General features: G+C 39.6%; 1 protein-coding gene across 1 annotated transcript; it reads right to left on the reverse strand.

Moving 5' to 3' along the window:
• Window positions 1-300: 300 nt before the first annotated feature.
• Window positions 301-16,230, reverse strand: SDHA (succinate dehydrogenase complex flavoprotein subunit A). The gene is given in 15 exon segments (NM_001277398.1): window positions 301-734; window positions 1,075-1,188; window positions 1,692-1,822; window positions 2,889-3,000; window positions 3,366-3,484; window positions 4,855-5,026; window positions 5,745-5,940; window positions 6,442-6,610; window positions 7,844-7,968; window positions 9,161-9,309; window positions 10,893-11,057; window positions 11,185-11,328; window positions 11,833-11,994; window positions 12,223-12,309; window positions 16,129-16,230. Coding segments are annotated over 15 exon segments (1,998 nt in total). The 5' UTR covers window positions 16,195-16,230; the 3' UTR covers window positions 301-647.
• Window positions 16,231-16,298: the final 68 nt, after the last annotated feature.

The following is a 16,298-nucleotide window of genomic DNA, read 5'->3' on the forward strand; positions in this document are numbered from 1 at the left end:
TCCACCTCTGAGTTCCACCCCTCAGTGACTCCACCACAGGCCTGTCCCAGTCTTTCTGAGAAGTTTTTCCTAATAGCCAACTTAAAATAGTGACTACTACTATTAACTTCTATTTATACCCAACTAGAATTGTCTTGCTTCCTTCTTCAGAGCAGAAATATGACAATTTCTACAAGTTTATAACTCTTGGTTGATTTCTAACATTAATTACTTCAGCACCACGTTATTTTCCCCTTAGCTGAATCTTAAGTCATAAAATTCAGCACCTCAGTCTTCTCGAAAACTCAAAATACATTCCTTGTTTTTAAAATAGACAAATAACTGTCTTTATTTTGCATGTATAATTACATACATACCAGCATATTCAAAATAAATACAAATACTGGAGCACAACTTCTGATGACTTTATTTAGACAAATTTTGTGTTTTCCCTTTCAGTTGTGGCAGGTGAGTGAAACAACACAAGCTGTTCTGCATTCCACTTTCATAGTTACAGGGTAAGCCAAAGAGCAGAACATAAGTTAGCAAAACCTTGAAGCGACGTTTTGCCGTTCACTGATAGTTAAGAGCAGTACTTTGATTTGCTTCTGCTATGCATATGTACACCAACCCTCTCTGGGAGAGGACTGCAAGTCAAATCTAAGTTACTAGTATGAGCGAATAGCAGGTGGAACACTTGAACAGTCTTCTTCATTCAAAGTTCTGTCAATTACAGGTCTGTATTTCAAGGTAACCTAAAATAAAAAAAGAATGGGAGAAAAAAAAAATCAAGATAAAGTAATCTCATATCTAACCAAGACAGGATAGTTAACAGGAATGACCAAATAACATGGGCAACAATTAATTATGTTAAACCACTTCCCCATTATTCATTTAATTTCATGGGAAACAGAGGGTAACCCTCAATAGCCATTTAAGTTCTACCAACTTACCAACCAACTCAATCTATTAAAACCAAAATCCTGATCAGAAATAGTATTGGTAGACTATAATATTTAAAAAGAATGCTATCAACAGCTGACCAACAGGACTGCTTCCTGCTGACAGGGAGACTCTCAACCAGACTCAGCATACCTTCCCCGACTTGACATCCACATACGAAAGGGTGTGCTTCCTCCAGTGCTCTTCAAACGGCCTCTTCTGTTGGCCTTGGAGTGGCTTAGAATAGTCAAACTCATCTATCCGTAACTAAGGAGAAAAGTTAAAATACACAAGGAATTGGCATCTGCAAATCACATTAGAATCACATTACTGGTTGCAACTGTAATGCAATGTGTCTCCTAACAGCCAGCAAGCTTTATTTCAATACTGTCCATGCCCAAATTCAAAGTCCTTGCTAAGCTTCAGTATTAAAGTCACATTCCTTACACAGAATTATTCTGCCTTCAACCCTGTTTACACATTCACAACCTTATTATTACTGTAGTCCTGTTCCAGATCTCCCTAATCATTCCAATGCATGCATTAAACTACTCTTCTCTTAAGTTCAGTAGCTGATGTTACATGTATTGGTCAGTTTACATATAATAAGTAAAGAAGTGATAAAGCAGAGCAGATGAGACCGTGAATGAAATGAGCCTTAATCCAAGGCTCTAAAGACTATTTTGAAGGAAGTTACTATATATAATTAATTCAGGACACATTAAGGAGAGCAAATTCAATCCTACATCTAGGCCAAATAAAATACATACCTTATAGTCCTCTCTGGCATGAGCACCTCGGGACTCTTTGCGAGCCTCAGCACCATAAATGGTTTGCAGGGCACAAAGCATCAGGTTTTGCAGTTCAAGGGTCTCCACCAAATCGGTGTTCCACACAATGCCTAGTAAAATTTGAAATACTGTGGAAGGTGTCCTACAGAAAAGTTTCTTAATTTACTTCTAATCTAGTGCTGATACTTAAAACCAAACCAGTCCATGCTCTACAGAATGCAATCAGTCTGTAATACTCCAGTACTGAATTACTCAGTATTTCCTGAAAGGCTCTACACTGATGCCTACAACCTTAGAAAAAAATCTAGAACTATTACAAAAAGGTGTCCAGGTGCACTGCTGAGTGCATTTGCACTTCTGAGACCAAGTTATAATACAGATTCTCTGCTTTATATAAAACCTACAATTCAGTTCCCACACCTCATTTCAATTGACAGGATGAGGCCAGATGGGTTTTTTTGTTTGTTTGTTTTGTTTTTTAAAAGTGGATGTCTAAAAGACCCAGGCAACCTGGGGGCTTCCCCTCAGACTGAAAAAAAGAAGCCACCTTGCTGGTTCCACTTAAGTATCTCCAATATGGACCCCAAGTTCTTTACATGAATATATTTCATTTTATTTCCTATGTTATATCACAACACTTCTTTTCTTGATGCTTGGTGAGAGTTGTCCAGGAGATACTGTTCTAATTTCAGTGTTTGAACGCGTCTAAAGAAGGAGATAGCAGCTGGAAAGAAATACGCAACTTGAGCAGAGAAAACCTACACCATCAGTTGCACTTAATTCATCAAGTCTTAAGATATATTAAAAGACGTGACAGTATCTGTGAGAGCTATCTGCTCAGATGAAGAAATAAAATTGAGCATTCAATCTAAAAATAAAGTGTCTTGCCACCTTTTTGCAACTCATGGGCCTTTTCAAAACATAGTAATGAAGTTCTTCTTAGTATATGAACAACTTTACATCATGTTCTTTGAAGTAGTATGCAATTAGAAAGTGCCTAATAAGATCAATTACTTTGCTGATTTCCATGCTTAGCAATTAGAGATCTAAAGATTCAAAATAGTCAAGATCTCTACCCAAAATTTTAAAGAAAAGAAAACAGAAGGTCTATGGAAGGAAAATAAGCAAAGCCACCTTTCTCAGTGAGTACAAGGTTATTCTTTGCTATCAAATTACCTCTGTCAAATGTCTTTAGATGAGCCAGATCACGATAAATTTGGCTAAGTTTTTCACAGCCTTCTTGTAGTATAGAGCCAGTACGAAATACAGCAGCATGGCTTTGCATTGTCTGCAAGACAGTAAAAAAAAAATTGATTTCATATGCTGTATGTGCATAATATTCCACATAATTTAATTCTAGCAGAGCTTGATACAGAGCTTTTCTGCCTTCAGACATGTCTGCAGCCTGACAAAAACATTTTTCTGTTCACCCCAAACAGACAAAAACCCTCTCTATTATACAGTGGGATAACAGAATATTCACAAAGGGAAGAAACAGCTAATGAAACAGATACAGTTTTATTGTACACATACAATCTTCCCATACTTCCCTTTTTTTCTGCAAAGCAAATTCTGAACAGCATGCTTAGCAAAGTGACTACTCCATCTCTTCTGCTTGAATTTTTTTTCTACCTTATAGTTCACCAAGCTTACCTTCTGCATATTAAGTCGTGCTTCTGAAGTCCTTATCGTTCCATCAGCAAATCTTAATTTATCAAGATTAGCAACTGATTCTTCACCAGCATTTGGTTTAATGGAGGGGACTGGTTCTCCTATTAAGAAAATTCCAGTGAGTTTAGTAGGTGAATGTTTCTGGCAGATTCATAAAGTCATAATGACTGTAACTCAGATCCGTTTTCTTTGTCTGAGATACAAACTGATTGCTATTTTCCCAAACCTACGGTATTCATAGCACTTTAAAAAAATAGAGTTCCCAGTGGAATATTTTATGTTTATTTTTCCTGTGATAGTTGGTATGGAAATCTTAGGTCAGGCTAAGTTCTGTTGCTAACTTCTTAAAAACTGCACTTGGTGCAAATTCTTCTGAACTATGCAGTAACTTTCACTGGATGTAGCTCATTATTTTCCTCCTATACTTGCCTTGTCTCCTCATCCCCAGACCTCCCATCTTCTCTTGGTCCCTATTTAAGGACCAGGATTCAGCCAATAAGCTTGGCAGCTACATGAGAGTTCCGCATCTTCTCTCCAACACTAGAAACCATCTGTTGCTGGTTGACAAACATCATTAAACTAAACAAGCAGGCAGTATCTGACCAGCACATTTCATCTGTGTAGTTCTGCATTCAGACTAGTAAGAAGTTTCCCACAACTCCAAACTCAGAGGAGCCACAGGACCAATCCAAATAAAACGTTTGTACAACCCATAGCCAATAAGCACTGCTAGATCCAAAGGGATTACATCACAGACCACTCCATACACGCTGGGGCAAGGGGGGGGAAGGTGCAGGTTTGCTCTTGTTTGTTTTTAATCAGTCTCACTCTGCATGGTCATCAAACTACGAAAAAACAGGTAACAACTACTGGAATTCAGCCATTCTTGCAATGTAACTGCCTCTTAGAGTGTTTTGTTGTTTTTTGGTTTTGCTTTTTGTTTTTAACTTCAAATTTAGTAGCTACTGCTGAACCAAATTATTTAAAAAATAACATACAACAGTGATAACACACGTATAGAGAAAGAGCATATTACAATTTTTACTATTTTTTTTTTCCTATCACTTGCATGTGTAGTCCACCTCATATATCAACAAGGTGGCAGCAAATCCCACTAAATGAAAGAAGTGGGAAAGCAAAGGACACTTATGCAGAATATGCAGTGCAGAATGTAGGGAAGTCAAGTCTTCATGTTCAACATCATACTTTACTGAACTGTGCAAAATTCCAACTGTTTTTGCCAGTAGCACTGATAGTACCAGTTTTAAGTGGATAAGCTCACAAAGCAAGCCTTAATGACAAGCAGTAGCACAGTTAATGTGCATACAAGAAGTACAAATACCAATTCTTGCATTTTCTAACAAATAATAGTCTAGGGCTTGCCTTCTGAATTTGAAGCAGGTAGCAACTCGTAAAGCAAGTAGCAAATCATAAACACCTCCGTAATAGTAAGACAAACACTAACACTTACCAGGCTTGCAGGTCTCTGCAATAGTAAGGGCACAAGCACGACCAAAGACCACCAGATCCAAAAGGGAGTTTGCTCCAAGACGATTAGCACCATGGACAGATGCAGACGCTGCCTCGCCACAAGCATATAAGCCAGGTACCACCTTATCCTCACCATTCACATGCGTGATCACCTATCGTTGCAGACAGCCAATTAACACTCATTTCTCAAATAGCTTAAGAATGCAAGCCTCCTCATTTTTCAAGTGCCACGTGCAAGTAAGGACAAAACACCATCTAAAGTTTTCCCCACATCTAAATCTATTTACTTAGTTTAATAACACTATGGTGTTAATACAGACAGCGCTAAGATCTATAATTTCTTCAACAATTCTTAACAGAACCATATATAACTTTGCAGTTCTGTAGAACGTTAGAAAAGCAGAGGATACAAAACTGACCTGTACACATTATCAAGGGAAAATTTGTATTTAGAAAGTAGGATACAATCAACTATAAAAAAAATAAATCAGCTGACACCATCAAGTTGATATCTCTAACTAGTCTAAGTTGAAGGAATCTGTGATTGCAGGAGGTAAAGAGAATTAATATGCATTAGCTTAATTGTAACAGAATCCTAGTTTGATCCCTCAACTGTATCTTATCCTCAAGTTGATAGTCAAAACTCTTGACAAATATGACAATAACTGTTAACTTCATTTTTCAAGTTTCTCAGAGCTCCATCTCCAGATGAACTGGAATGTGATTTACAAAATCAAACTGCATGGTGTGTTTTAAACACTGTAACATTATTAAGTTAACGTTATTCAGCACTCTTACATTTATATTTGGATTATCATTTCCTAAAACCAAATGAAAATTCAGCTACTAAAAATGATCTGTACTACTTACCTGTCCCTTGTAGTTAGTAGGAATACCTCCCATATTATAATGCACCGTAGGCAAAACGGGAATAGGCTCCTTAGTGACATCAACTCCAGCAAATATCATAGCTGTTTCTGAAATCCCTGGGAGACGAGTTGCCAGCTGCTGGGGTGGTAAATGGTGCAATTGCAAGTACACATGATCTTTTTCAGGGCCACAACCCCTATAAAATAAAAATTTCAGCATTGGAACACAACAGAAATTCTGCAAAAACTAGTAATTTTGCTTAGCTAACTTGTTTCATTTGTGATAGATAACCTTTGTAAAAAAAAAAAAAAGGATTTTAAAGTTCATCTGACCCAAAAAAGAAAAAAAGAATATGTAGCATATTTTTTTAAACCATTGATCTTGGCAGAAGAGTATTTTTCATCCCCCAGCTTTCTTTTCACAGCAATTAACAGTATTTAAGACTTTAAACAACTGCATCTCCACAGAAGGATGTAAAAGTTTATGATAATTGAACAACTGTCCCTAGACACAAAGAATTAGATCACAAAATCCGTAACCTCTTATGTTCCCCCTTCTAGGGCACATTAGGAAGGAATAAGTAAAATTTTTGTGCCAAATGCAGTATTCAGGTATTTAACAAACAAACTAATGCATTGCATATAACCTAGTATGATGAAGCATTCATTGTGAAGCTTTATTAGAATATTTAACTAACCTTCCTTCCCGTATCTCTATGGTCATAGAACGAGACACTACATCCCTGGAAGCCAGATCTTTAGCTACAGGTGCATATCTCTCCATAAACCTTTCACCTTGACTGTTAATTAGAATACCTCCCTCTCCACGACATCCTTCTGTTATGAGGCAGCCAGCCCCATAGATACCTGCAAAGAAAGAAAATAGCCATCAAATAAAAGATTTGAGAGTGTCCTAACGAAGACAAGCAAGATTGCAGGAGCAAGGTAATGCAAACAAGTCACATGGCTAGATTTTTTTCTACCTTAGTATCACCTAATAATAACTGTCACCTGTAGCCACTTAAAAACAAGTACAGCTATTCCTATCAAGCATTCTTACTGGAAAGTGAGCAAGTTCATTTGGAAGACTTGTGGTATCTAAAACATTACAACCAGAAGAGATCTGCACCTATCAATACATAAGGAGAATTTTACAGAGATTTTGTAGACCTTTATCAATTACTTTGTTCAAGATTTCAAAGTAAACCAAAATTGATCATCTCAAGTTCTGCTTATTCATCTTTCTTGCCTCTTCTCCTGAACTAAGACAGCACAAAATGGCTTCAAACTGTGTCAAATGTAAAAGCTTACTCAGTAAGACCTTCCTTATCAGAAATAAAAAGAGTCTTCAGCACTGGTCATCATAGAAAAATAAGAATGCTGACATCCCATTCACCTGATAATTATATTAAAAGCTATGGAATTACCAGATAATAAAGCTTCTCTGACTACAAAAACCTGAGTTACATCAAATGAACACTGACATAATCCTTGTCAGGATTAACTAATAACACTGTAGAAGTAAACAATACAAAAAAACTCATCACTTACCAAAAGTTAAAACTCAACATTTATTTAGCAACAAGCACAAAATAATAGGTCTTTATTTCTTAGTCTGTGACCACTGCTGCCTCCAGTTTAGACACTGATACTGTGTTACAAAACCCTGGTCAAAAAATATACATCTTTACTTCAACTACCCCATTTTAATAAAATATTCTTATGAAAAACTCCTTAGGCACATGAATCTATCCCACTGTTTCTTTATCTATTATTAGATTTATTATTTGGAGCACAAGAAGCAGCACACGTTTCAGAGGTAAAGGAGTTTCAACCTGAAAAAGCAGCACCTTTATGTTTAACACTGGTATTACATTGGCTGTGACCTCTCATATGGGAATAGTCTTACTCTCAGATTTATATTCTACACCAGCTGCACACAAGTCTGAACGTCCCCCTACAAGCAATTAATGAAGTAATGAAGCGCGACAGAAAAATGCAAACAGATTTAAGCACATTTTAAAACCACACACAAAAAAAATTTCATCATACTAAAAAAGTTACCTGTATTACTTTATAGTCTGTAATTATATTCCATACCTGTAGGGTGAAACTGTACAAACTCCAAGTCCTGGCAAGGAAGGCCAGCTCGTGTAACCATAGCAGTGCCATCACCTGTACTAGTGTGAGCAGATGTACAGCTGAAGTAAGTACGGCCATACCCCCTGCAGAACATAACCAGTTAACAAAATTACCAAAAAAATATCCAACCATACTGCTCAACTATGCTGTCTGCAAAATGGTAGAACTAGAAAAGAGCAATAAGCAAAATACGTAAGGGATAATTACCTAAGAGTAATACCAAAATATCTTACTTCTCCTAAGTTCAACTAAAACAAAAGAAAACTGATATAGTCCTGTTATAGTCAGCCTCATCTGAAAAATGGCTAGTGACAAAGTTACTTGAGAAAGACTAGTCTCCATTTAAACTATTATTAGCAGTTCTAGCAAAATGACTTATATATATATATATATATATACGTATGTATGGCCCTGATTTGACATGCTTAGATTTGAAAAGCTGCTTCTCTAAAATTCACTGTCACTATCAGTGAATTCTCATGCATACAGCAAAGATATTAGTTTCCAATGTTTCTGAGTACTGCCAATACTCCCAAGTTTCAGGATAAAAATCTCACAAGAAATATCAAACTACTTATTTTAAGTAGATCAAATTACTTCAGTATTAAAGCCACAGTTATTTTAATAAAGCCAAATTTCAACCAGCAAGCTCATTTTTCTACGCAAGATGTTTATAAACATATCTATCATACTGAAACAGATAAGAAACAATAAGCAGCAGAACTCTAATCCAAACAGTGTTCCAGTACACATATACAAATTTCTGCAACCGGTGATGTAACATTATACTTATCTTTTGACAGTTTCATCCCACAATGATCAGACTAACAGTTCTGTCATCTTAATATAACAGATTCTCGAGAGCCTTGAAAAAGCTGTTTACTACTGGAAACTCAGAATCTTATAAGAGATATACATACTTCGGTAACATCACAATAATGTCTGCTTTCTAAAGCACATTCCTAAAAAATTTAAGATCGTTTGGACCACACGTAATGCTTTAAACACTTCAATTTTATGTCATTATTCTAGACTTTACAGTTAGACCTCTTATTAAATTTATATCTCAGTGCAAATGTAATAGATGTTGTTTTTCCTAGGAAGAGATTGAGTTCACAGTTACGCTGCTTTCGATTGAAGGGGAAAAACAGAACTGCTTTCTTTTTTTTCCTCAAGTCAGTATGTCATCTCCGTACTGTGGAGTCAGACAAAAGTACGAGACACACAGCCCTCTAAATAGCAGCACTCTCAAGATTACCATAAATATTACATTACCCAGTGGCAATGACAGTGTTCTTTGCTCTAAAACGATGTATAGTGCCATCTTCTATGCAAAGAGCAATAACACCACGACATTCTCCGTTTTCCATCAGCAGGTCCAAGGCAAAATATTCAACAAAGTAGCTGGTATCATATCTTAGAGACTGGAGGAAAATAAAGAATAAAAATGGAACTTTAACAACAACCCCACATGCCTAAGTAACCTCTTTTCAAAACTGTCAAGCTGCAAACAGACTGTATCATAATGGAAAAACAACCTTTCACTGACTGTCAGAGAAGCCAGTTTCTTCTAGAAATCTCCATAAGAATCTACTAATGAGTCTAATCTAGCTCAAATGCATATAGTCACCAAACCCTCAATTCTGAGAATTCATAGCTAGTCAGCAAGCTGCATTTTCACTGTGTTTGGCAGCGCTTCAGTCAGTTGCAGTGCTTCTTGCTTGTACAAGCATGTATTACTAGATTACTCAGAAAAGCAGAATACATCTCTGGAAGCCATAAACAGCCAGCAGGCATCACCAAGCTAGACACATTCTTTCATGCCCTCAAGGATCAGAACTGCTAAGCATTTTTACCGCAGCAGCATGTGTAACCTGAAGGACAGAAATTAGCTAACCACTAAGTAAATAATAATTGGTTACTAGGTATGAACTTCATTCTTTTTAACTGGTACTAAAGTACTTGAAACCTGTAGTCTTTTCACAGTTGGTAGAATTGACAGGATCAAATGCTACAAGTCTAGTCCAGTCTAGTCAGAGGGCTGGAGCACCTCCCCTATGAGGAAAGGTTGAGGGAACTGGGCTTGTTTAGTTTGGAGAAGAGAAGGCTCCAGGAAGACCTCACTGCGGCCTTCCAGTACTTGAAGGGAGCGTACAAACAGGAAGGGGGGCGGCTGTTTATGAGGGTGGATAGTGATAGGACAAGGGGGAATGGTTTTAAATTGGGACGGGGGAGGTTCAGGTTGGATATTAGGAAGAAATTTTTCACACAGAGGGTGGTGACACTGGAACAGGTTGCTGACGCCCCATCCCTGGAGGCATTCAAGGCCAGGCTCGATGTGGCTCTGGGCAGCCTGGTCTAGTGACTGGTAACCCTGCACATAGTAGGGGGGTTGAAACTCAATGATCATTATGGTCCTTTTCAACCCAGGCCATTCCATGATTCTATGATTCATTTATTTCCATAGAGAAAACTCTAGGAGACCATGTCGCCCTTTATGCATTTATGCTTCATTTCTCCCTGCTCCCTGTTTTATAAGTAAAAAAAAAAAAAAAAAAAAAAAATGCTGCCTGGCATCCTTTATCAGAGTTCCCCAATGCCAATGCAGCAGCTTTTCTGGAGGAAAAAAAAGATTTTGAGGAAGGCTTAGATAAATTCTGTCTGGATCTAGTGAACAGATACAGAAGCAGTAACAACAAAGAACTACTTCAGACCACAAAACTAACAGCTACTTAATGTCCACTGTCTTCACGACAGACATCCATTACAATCTTTCAATATATTCCAATTTCTGTGTACTCCTGACAGAAAAAGCAACCATCACCTAGCCTATACCCTTCCATGGCACCTTGCAAGGAAAGGAAGTTTTCCCAGATTCCTCACTGATAAGCATGCAAGTTTTTTGTGTACAGCCAACACCAGAAAATACCATTAAAAAAAAAGGAATTAAAATACCACCAAAACTTATAAAAAACAAACAAATCAAGTTTCACTTCACACTCCTTACCCTGCCATACAGAGTATGCAAGAGCGAGTGTCCTGTCCTGTCAGCAACACAACAGCATCTGTGAGCCTGTCCTCCTTTTCCAAACTGAAGACTCTGTCCACCAAATGCACGCTGGTAGATTTTTCCTTCCTCTGTTCTACTGAATGGCATCCCATAGTTTTCCAGCTGTTAAAACAAATACAAGCATCAGTTATGTATAATAAGCAGCAAGTTGCTTCATTGTGTTTCTAGTGAGAAGACCTCTTTGAGTGCTAGTGCATTATAGTTATCATCAATGCCAGCAAAAGTTCACCTCTATCACTGCAGCTGGGGCTTGCTCAGTCATGTAGTGTATGGCATCCTGGTCACCCAGCCAGTCAGATCCTTTCACGGTGTCATAGAAATGCCACCTCCAGTTGTCATCTTCCATGTTTCCCAAAGCTGCATTGATCCCTCCCTGAAAATAAAAAAAACATTTTCCTGGAATTAAATTTGTGAAGTACAGCTTTATTAGGTTTCCCTGGTTTCTGTTAGAATTTCGTATCATTTTTGCCTCTATGTACAAGCAAGTACAGATTTAAAGAGGTAATGAAAAAAAATGCATGCAATTTATCATTTTCACAATGGCTCTTTATTGTAGAATGGCTTGGGTTGAAAAGGATCTCAAAGATCATCCAATTTCAACCCCTTGCCATGGGCAGGATTGCCAACCACTAGACCAGGCTGCCTAGAGCCACACTTATTTTGCTCTGTTTAGTGGAACAAAAACTGCAAAGCTACGTAGAAGGCAACAAAAAAAAGGAACTGAATAGAAGCTACATGTATAAATTTAGTTGAAATTATTTCAGAGAGATACATAATATTTACAGAGGCCACAATGATATGTGATGCTCCTGTGCATGTCCCTATCACCTTTCTTACAGTAGGTATTTCTAAGGATACGTTCCACCTCATTTCTCACCTGCGCAGCAACAGTATGAGACCTGGTGGGAAACAGCTTTGTAACACATGCTGTATTAAACCCAGCCTCGGACAAACCAAATGCAGCCCGCAGGCCTGCTCCTCCTGCACCCACAACAACTGCATCAAACTCATGGTCCACAACTGGATATTGTGTAGAAATCTGGAAAAAAAAAATAATGTGTTTGTTATCACGAGCATTTCAAGCTCAGCTGAAGTTATTCATACATATGCAATGTATTTTAGCAACTTAATCTCACTACGTACTTGAGCACAACACTCCACTAACACAAGCACTGGATGCAACACAGAGAGCTGTTTTCTTCTGTGTCTCTGACACATTAGGTGTTAACTAATCTGTTACCTGAGATAGAGAAAAGTATGAACATACCGAATCAGAAACTTTGGTAGAAGCATTTTTCTTTCCATCAACTGTGAAGTGAAAGTTGCGTGCATGAGTCTGGCATGCTGCTGGCCACTGTAGAAAGAAATCAAGACAACTATTACAAAACAAATATTTTCATGAGGAAGAATTTCAGCATACTCAACTATTCTATGTTACAATAACTATTTACTCACCACTGATTCAAGAATCAAAGAATCAGCATTGAATAGTCAGGGTTGGAAGGGACCTTAAAGCCCACCCAGGTCCATGCCCTTGATATGGGCAGGGTTGCCACCCACAAGATCAGGCTGTGCACTGCATCAATGCATTTCAGAGATGCATGCAGAGAAGTTTGGGCTCTCCTACATTCAGTTATGAATGTATTCAAAGTTTTAACCAGATGAAAGACCAACCTGCAAGTAACAGGATGTAGCAGACTATCCGATCGCTAACACTAATCAGTCTCTCAGACTGGTGGCTGCACTGATAAAAGTATGTTTGCAGTCAATATGCAATATTACTCCAATTTTCTCTTATGTCAGCAAAGATGACAAGAGCTTTATGATAATCACAGGAATTACTGTCAAATACCTCTCTTAGGTCAAACTATGCTGAGAATTTGAATTATTTCAGGTCCTTAAAAAGTAATGAATTAACAAAAAGCAGTGGTGGGGAAGGCTGTTCCTGATTATCACTGCTTCAAAAGCCAGGTCTGTTTTTGTTGTTTTCATTCTCTACAATCAGTGATCAATTTCAAACAATTTATTCATATCTGAATGAAGCATAGGGGCACATATCCCTTTCTGTAATGTTATTCCCTCTTCCCTACCACATTCAAAACCAAAAAACAAAAATCAAAACAATGACCAAATGCAATACCTCAATCCACCCAGCACCCACCTTTGCTTTAATGAGTTAAAGGAATCAGAGTTTTTAGTGCCCACAGTATAAATCATCAATTTACTGGCATCTACTATTCCTACCCTACATTGTTAAAAAAAAAGTATTTAACTGAGCACGTGTTTGATTAGAACAGCAACACAGTCCTATCAGTGATTGGTAATATAATATCAGCACTTCTCTATTTGAGGTATCACTCTGCAGCATTTTTAGACAGAAACTGCTTTTCCCAGCAACTGTTACAGCCATGGGCTAATCACCCTGCAGTTGCAAACTGTAACAAGCAGGTCCTCCTTCCCCATCACTTCCCAATGACCACTTCCTAAGCAAAGTGCATTAGCCTTTAGTTGACCTAGCTTTATCATCCCTTTTACTGTTCCTTCAAATGATCTTGCATAATGGTGAATCTGATGAGTCATCAAACTTGCTGACACACTTCTGTTTTTTTTTTGTGTGCGTGTTGTTTTTCTTTTCTTTTTTTTTTTTATAGCCAAGGGAATTAGGTTCTTACCTAATTAAACAGGATTAGTATTAACAGCTATTATTAAATAATTCTATTAGCACTTCTTAGAGAAGTGACTCCACCGCTTCCACCTTGCTCTGTTACCACACTCTGGGACAATTCTATATCCGCCTTACTTTCCATATTAAGTCATCTTCATTAATGTTGCACATATAGAAACAGATTAAGTGATTGGCAACCAGATGAAACTGAAGTACCAGAAGTTATATATCTGCAGGACAGCTCACCAAACAATGTCACACCAAGTTAAAACTGGATGCCCTCACCATACAGAAAGTGCTTCAAAGGCCTAAGATCAACCAAAGTAAGTTGAGCAGAAGTAATTGCCATGATGGGCTGCATGCTTTAAATGTGGCAGCCATGCATTCTCTAGCATATCCTATTACTATTGCTCGTCTTCAAATTGTTGTTCTGACAACAGCACTATTACTGCAATAATTCATTTCTTTTAGGTGAAGAGTGCTCCAAAAGAGCAATCAGGCACTGGAATGGGCTGCCCAGGGAGGTGGTTGAGTCACCATTCCCAGAGGTGTTCAAGAAACACACAGATGTGGTATTGAGGAATGTGATTTAGCAGGCGATATTGGTGGTGGGTGGATGGTTGGATGAGATTATCTTAGAGGTCTTTTTCAACCTTAATGATTCTATGATTCTGTTTGTTGTACAAAGCAATTCAAAAAAGATCTTTGTTGTATGTAAAGATAGCACACAAGAAGTAGATTTGCATACATTACTGTTGCTAAAAGAAAGTATAAATGACAGGGAAAGAAAGAAACAGCGATTATGCCCTCAAGCATAAAAAGATACTGACCCATATTTTCTCCCTCAGAAATGAAAGTCTCCAGTCATTTCTGGAGACTTCCAGTCACGCCTTAGAGAACTAATTTCTTTTTCAAATAAACTGTTTTCTGAAGTGGCTATACCACACTTCCATGGTCCTAGGGCTGTTAACTTTGGGAATATGTTTTTCCATCTAGAAACACATTAAAGAAAGCAAAAAGAAAAACTACACAGCTCTAGCAGACTCCTTCCCACATCTTAGCTTCTGTTAAAACAGAAGCTTTCAGAACTGCTATTCCTATTCACACGCACTTTTTTGTTAAATCTACACATATGTTGCTATTAAGTTTTTTTCTCAAAATGAGGAACAGAACTCCACAAAAAAAAGATGTACCAAATTTAAAGAACATATTGATCATACTAATCCTGAGCTGTTTATGCTACCAGGTACACTGCAAGCCTTAAAAAAAATCCAAGGCCCGATCAGAGTTATTTCACTGGCTTTCAGAACGTAAATACACTCTTTCAGTCTCTTTCTCCTACTAGGAGTCTCTCTTCCGCACATTTTATAGAGTCATTAAGGTTAGAAAAGACCACTCAGCTCATCTAGTCTGACTGCCAACCCATCCACACCATACCCACTATGTCCCTCAGTGCCACATCCACACATTCCCTGAACATCTCCAAGGACAGTGACTCCACCACCTCCCTGGGCAGCCTGTGCCACTGCCTCGCCACTCTGAGAAGAAACTTCTCCTAAAACTCAACCTGAACCTCTCGTTGTGCAATTTGAGGCCATTATCTCTCATCTGATTGTTGCTACCTGAGAGAAGAGGCTGACTGCCACCTTACAAGATGGGGTCAACTACAGGTGTGCTGTGAGCTTTCTTTCCCAGTGCCTCTTTTATCATCACAAGCTCCCCGCAAACAGAAACAGCAGACAAACAGAAAGCTCCCACTTCTCAAGGTAAAAAACAAGCTGTTGGACTGCAAGATCTTCACAGGTCCCTTCCAAGCATTCTGTTCTCAGACCTCACTGATGACCCTCTACAGATCAGCTGACATAAAGCTGTCAGATCTTCGAGGTACACTCCCTGCACAGCCAGGCTCCAGTAACGTGGACGCTGTCCAGCTTTCCACGAAGACCTCAGAGAAGCGAGCAGCATGGTTTCTACCCAGAGGCCTTGGCAGAAGGCGCTAGATCCGCCAGCTTGCTTGCTTCAGGGAATGGACCTTTGCTGCACGCCCTTCAACCGCTACCGCGCCCGTAGGCTCCCAGCCAGGAGTAGCAAGTAGGCGATGCCAGGTTCTGGCACCCCGAGCAGCCCCCAAGCACCCAGGGCCTCGCTCCAGAATAAAGAACTGCAGACAGAGACCCCAGCCCGGGGAGAGCCCGCCGCGGGGCTCCGGCCCCGGCTCTCGGCCTCATCCCGCGCCCTAGGGCCGGTTCCCCCGCCAAGGTCACCGTTGGGACGCGGGCCAGAGGATGCCCCGCGCGCGGCGGGACGGGGCCGGGCGCACTGCTCCGGCAGCGGCAGTACACGCAACGCCCCATGTCCGCAGCGCCCAGTCCCCGCTCGGGGGGATCTCCGCGCCATCCCCGAGGCCGGAGGCTTCCTGCTCAGCCGGGCCGCCTGCGGGGAGAGGAGAGAAGGAGAGAGGAGGGGGTGCGACTCAGACGAGCCCAGCAGAGTAAAGACACGACTCACCGCCCGCGCCGCTGGCCGCAGCCAACACTTAGCCAAGCTGCGCGACGCTGCCACCACCGCCGCCATTTTACACAGCGCCGGAGGAGCCCACAGCGCGCATGCGCAAGGCCACCGCTACCGGCGCCGTTACTCGGGAGGCCCCGGCGGGACAGACCAAGCGGCGGGCGGGG

This window comes from Gallus gallus, chromosome 2, assembly GCF_016699485.2.
Source record: "Gallus gallus isolate bGalGal1 chromosome 2, bGalGal1.mat.broiler.GRCg7b, whole genome shotgun sequence".
NCBI lineage: Eukaryota > Metazoa > Chordata > Aves > Galliformes > Phasianidae > Gallus > Gallus gallus.